We start from the raw sequence: 5849 nt of genomic DNA on the forward strand, positions 1-5849 counted from the left end.
CGGTGCATCTCGTAGCGAAAGAAAAGAATGTGAAATGCCCTCTTAGGCCGTTTGCATGTGAATGTTTTTCAATGACGCAGGAGGAAAAAGATTTCAAACTTAATTTTCCTGCTGAACATATGAATAAGGAAGAGAGGAAGCTGCTAAGCAAGACTTTGAAACCGTACAAAGATGTTTTCTTCGCGGAGAACGATAGATTAACGTTCACCCACGAAGTCAAACACAATATTAAAACCACTGATGAATTACCAATTCATCAGAAAACTTACAAATATCCATATCATCTTCGAGAAGAAGTCTCGACGCAGATTCAAAAACTGCTTGAGAGTGGAATTATTAGGGAGTCCTCTTCTCAATGGACGTCCCCTATTTGGGTGGTACCCAAAAAAATTGATAACTCGGGTAGACGTAAGTTTCGCATAGTGGTCGACTATCGAAAACTCAACGAGAAAACCCCAGCAGATCGATATCCGATCCCCGAAATTAGTGAAATACTAGACAGACTTGGTAAAGCACAATACTTTACGGTTCTAGATTTGGCAAGTGGTTTTCACCAAATTGAGGTGAACCCCAAAGACGTGCCAAAAACGGCATTCAATGTTGACCACGGCAAATACGAATTCGTTCGAATGCCGTTCGGGCTGAAAAACGCCCCAGCAACATTCCAACGGCTGATGGACTCGGTGTTAAGGAAACACCTAGGCATACGCTGTTTTGTATACATGGACGATATCATTATCTATAGTATTAATTTACAAACTCATTTGAGTGATATTCAAAAGATTCTTCAAACCTTAAGAGAAGCTAACTTGAAAGTGCAATGTGACAAATCCGAATTCTTGAGAAAAGAAGTTGAGTTTTTAGGACATCTGGTCACAATAGAGGGTGTTCGTCCGAATCCTCAAAAGATTGAATCAATTAAATCCTGGCCTTTGCCGAAAAATCGAAAAGATTTGAAATCATTTTTAGGGACCATCAGTTACTACAGACGGTTTATCCCTCGCTTCGCCCATATTGCAAAACCAATGACCTCACAATTGAGGAAAGAAGTGAAAAATATCAACATTAGCCCCGAATATGAAAAAACATTTGAACTACTTAAAGACATCATGACTAGTAATCTGCTTCTCACTTATCCTAATTTTGAGGAACCGTTTATTCTGACAACGGATGCCTCAAATGTCGCTATTGGTGCCGTCCTATCCCAACTTGTGAACGGAGTTGAACGACCTATAGCGTATTTATCCAGAACATTGTCGAGAGCGGAGGAAAATTACTCTGCCACCGCCAAAGAACTTCTCGCAATCTATTTTGCAGCAAAGACATTTCGACCTTATCTATACGGAAAACAATTTACAATTTATACTGATCACGAGCCGCTCACGAAAGAACTGAAGCTCACAGATGCTACAGGAAGGGTGACGAGACAGCGCTTGTATCTTGAACAATTCGATTTTAAAATTTTATATAAAAAAGGTAAACAGAACGTCGTAGCGGACGGCCTATCCAGGATCCCAAAGGCGGAAATCAACAACCGAGAGATGGAGAACGAGGTGTACGAGGACGACAACCTGTACGGAACTTCACCTGTGAATAGGTTTAAAAATCAAATCTTTTTTAGGGTAACCGATAATAAACGAAAAAGCCCGTACTTATTGGTTCAAATTTTTTCAGGCTACACCAGGCACGTTTATCACCGACCATACTACGATGAGGAAAGCCTGACCGGATTCCTTAAGGAACATATCAATCCAAAGATAACAAATGGTATATTCGCACCATTGGAGGTGGTGAGACTCTGCACAAAGGTTGCGGACAAAATTTTTCGGAAAAAAGTCAAAATTGAATATTGTAATCTGAAATTGCCGGACATAATTGAACCAAGGGAACAAGAGGAATTTATTAAGCGAAGTCATAACTTCAGTCATCGAAGTTGTAAAATTGTTTACGACGAAATTAGTAAATCCGTCTTCTTCCCCGGACTTTACAAACAACTGCAAGACTTTTCTAGAAATTGTGAGGACTGCAGACTAGCAAAATATGAAAGACATCCATTTAAAATTCCGATTACAAGACGTATGTATGACAGACCATTCGACATTATCTACATGGACGTTTTTATAAAAGAGACTGAAAAATTCCTTACCATAGTCGATGCATTTTCGAAATTTGCACAACTGTACAAAATTGAAAACGAACAAACAGAAACGATCGTTGAGACGTTGACACGTTATTTCTCAACTTTCGGTATTCCAAAGCAAATCACATGTGACCAGGCATCAAGTTTTCGTAATCCGACAATGACCGAATTTTTAACCGACCTGGACATATCAATACACTTTGCAAGCTGTAGCAACAGCAACGGAATTGTTGAAAGATTCCACAACACTTTAATTGAAATATATCAAGCAAACCGAAGGAAAACAATCGAGCTAAACCTATATGAAGGGCTAAAACTTATTGTAGCACTATATAACGAAACCAAACATTCCACAACTAAGCTGGCCCCTAGGGAAATTGTGTACGGAACTTCCAGTTCACTTAACAAACTCAAAATTTCGAATGATCATAGTAGGAAAATTCAAACAGCTTTAGATAACATTGAAATGACTGTCAAAAAGCATAATTCCAAAATTCTTTGTTTAAGCGAGGAAGAGTATAAGAATATTGAAAAACAAAAAGTATACGCAAAATGCAAAGGGAAAGCAACATTATACAACAATAGATATAAAGTAGCAGAAATAACTGACCAATCTCCCAAAACGATTACTGATCAAAATCAAGTGAAAACTCATAAAAAGCATTTAAAACGAATTTTGTAATTTCAGGCTACTCTTGCTGACGAAAGGACAGGCGGACATATATATACACGACATAAGGCGAAATCCCATTGTGATACTTCCTATAGGAACAGCCAGAATTTGCAACAGCTATCTGAGAATTATACACCCAATCGATCTAGATCCAATAGAACTAACCATCAACGATCTCTATTTAAAAGCTCAAGAAAAAATTGTTAACGATAAAGTTCTTAATCCCATTATAAGATCAAAAATTGAAAAATTATCCCTATCATTCAGAAAGATTAAAATCGTAGAAAAACGAGTAAAGCGCTGGGACAGCTTAGGAACAGGATGGAAGTATATTTCAGGAAGCCCAGACGCGGACGACTTAAGACTAGTGAACGCGACAATTAATACAATAATCGATCAGGAAAATAATCAGATTAAAATTAACTCTGGACTAGATGTTAGGATCAGGAATATTACATATAGCATTAACTCACTCATCTCAAGATACAACGATCTTTCATCAGACGTCAACGAAGGGTTTTCATCTATAAACCTACTGCTCAATATGGACGAACTCACTCAGCAGATAGAGACTATAGGAGAAGCCATAACCTTGGCTCGTTGGAACATCCCTAGCAGTCGCCTGATTAGCCTAAAAGAATTGACCGTCGCTCAAACTATGCTGAAAGAACAAGGATTAGACATAGCCACAGCGGAGAGCGTACTAGAGATTGCACGAGCATACGTTATAACAACTAAGAATTCTATAAGGTATATCCTGAGAATACCCAAGCTAACGAACGAAATTTATTCTCTCTACCAGATCGAACCAACAATATCAAACGGAACCAGAATTCATTTAGAAGCAAACTATTATTTGAACGGAACAACGCCTTACTCTACAAGATCAACATGTGATCGGAAAATAGACCAATTCATATGTCATTCTAATCAGCTCGAACCACCATCGAAATGCATCCAAAAATTGATGAGCGGTTCGTCAGCACATTGCCCGATGGAGAAAATTTATGGCCATAACATAATAAAACGAATCAATGACGCTACAATAATCATCAATGAGGCGAACATCGTCTTAAAGTCTAACTGCAGCATGCATAATAGCAGATTAGAAGGATCGTACCTCATCCAGTTCTCAAAATGTGCAATATTGCTAGATGGCGAACAATTTACCAACACTAACGTGGAAATTCCCAGCAAAGCTTTCATTCCAACTACCGGATTGAAGGTACTCCATATGGCGCATCGAGACGACATCCACCACCTCAATCTTACCAGTGAAAGCATCCACACCAAGATTCAGCTGCTTCATTGGATATCTTTTGGCTCAATTTCGGTGTCAACCCTCGTTGTGATCGGAATTACGCTAAGCTGTGTCATCAAAATACTATTGACCAAGAAGGCAACTATCGTTATTCAACAAGGCAATCAGGAGACGAACAACAAGGATGAAGCTAATCCATTAGGCGGATCAACGCGAAGCATCAACATGGATCACCCGACCAGGCAACCAAGATTCATCCCACAATAGCGGAGGATCGTGAAAGTCGAGGACGACTTTTCTTCAAAGGGGGGAATCGTTATGTTGGCATCGTGACAACGTGGCATATCACGCCACATTGTTTGCACCAATAAAGGTGCAGGTAGGATAATTTAGCCATGTAAGCATATTTAGCAATAAAACCGCTTGCGCGTGAGGTGCTAATCCTCTTTCATCGCGCAGCAGTCTAGGTGTACATTGTGTGTAAGTTCTTTTTAAAAAGAATACCAAATCACTTTGGTAGCTTTGTTAAACTGTGTTGTACATAAATCGTGAATCTCGGATGACCTTTGTCACAATCTCGAGTTTTGCAAGTTTCTGGGAGTTCATGAGTGTTTTAATATAGAAATTTTCCTCACAGTAAAGTAGAAAACAACTCCCCCCATTGCTTAGCCTCATAAAATAAAGCGGATAGCGTTTAAATATTTGCCATCATTAGAAGCCATTTCGCCGAATACCATTTTGCGGAACACCAATTCTCGGTTGACCATAACGCGGAACATAGAGTTTCGCAGAATACCATTTCGCGAAAAACCTTACGCGGGATGTACCATTTCACGGAAAATCTTTTCGTAGAAAAGAACCCAACTGAAGGAAAGTAATAGAGGTCAGTAGATCTAGGAAATAAATTAACCTAGATAGAGGTGGTCTCTACGGGGGGTGCCCCCTTCCCTCCCCGCAGTGGCCGGCGCTTCCGATGGCAGGTCGCCGGCAACACTCGCGGCCTGTGGCCGTCTCGCGCTGAGTCATCTATTGTTCTTCTTCTTCTTCTTCTTCTGTTGGGTACTCTCACCACTGCGTCCATTATTTTGAACTATTGTGGTATGCCCCATTGTTTCTTTTGCTGTACGCTTCAGGCTTACCTATCACTTATTGAAGAAGTGGTAGGCTGGTAGCTGGAGCGAGACAGGTGCCAATCAGGGATGACTTGGTTTATAAACCTTATGGTCCTGATCGGCGACGCAAACCAGATCTCCCTAGGCTCTGGTAGGGCCTTTTTGAGATACTGCAGTCTGCGTCCTATTAGTGCTCCACAATTGCAGAGTAAGTGTTCCGAGGTTTCGCTCTCGGTATTGCACAGGCGACAAATATCATCTTGCACGAAACCGAGATTCCGAAGATGATATTTACTCGGGCAATGTCCTGTCACCAGACCGGTAAACGTGCTGAGGTCTCTCTTATTGAGACTCAGCAGCTTCTGAGTAACCTTAATACTAGGCATTATAAATTTCTTTGATTGTTTGAGCGACTGTACAGCCATCCAATTGGCCATAATCATTCGGCTCTCCCATTGTTTCAACCCACTCTTCATCACACAGTCCGAGATACCGCAGAATGGATCCGGACCTGTGAATGGAGAGTTAGAACCACATTTGGCTAGTTCGTCTGCGACTTCATTTCCATCTATTCCGCAATGACCAGGGACCCAGTACAGGTTTACCGAGTTTACCTGGCTCAGTTGCCGTAAGAGACAAATGCAATCCCAGACAAGTTTTGAG

General features: G+C 40.6%; 1 protein-coding gene across 1 annotated transcript; it reads left to right on the forward strand.

The window, feature by feature from the left end:
* Positions 1-1109: 1109 nt before the first annotated feature.
* LOC128746025 (uncharacterized) lies at positions 1110-4341 on the forward strand. The gene is made up of 3 exons (XM_053843078.1): positions 1110-1191; positions 1477-1597; positions 2829-4341. The coding sequence occupies exons 1-3, from the start codon at positions 1110-1112 to the stop codon at positions 4339-4341; spliced, it is 1716 nt and encodes a 571-aa protein (XP_053699053.1).
* The last annotated feature ends 1508 nt before the right edge of the window (positions 4342-5849 follow it).

This window comes from Sabethes cyaneus, chromosome 1 (genome assembly GCF_943734655.1).
Source record: "Sabethes cyaneus chromosome 1, idSabCyanKW18_F2, whole genome shotgun sequence".
NCBI lineage: Eukaryota > Metazoa > Arthropoda > Insecta > Diptera > Culicidae > Sabethes > Sabethes cyaneus.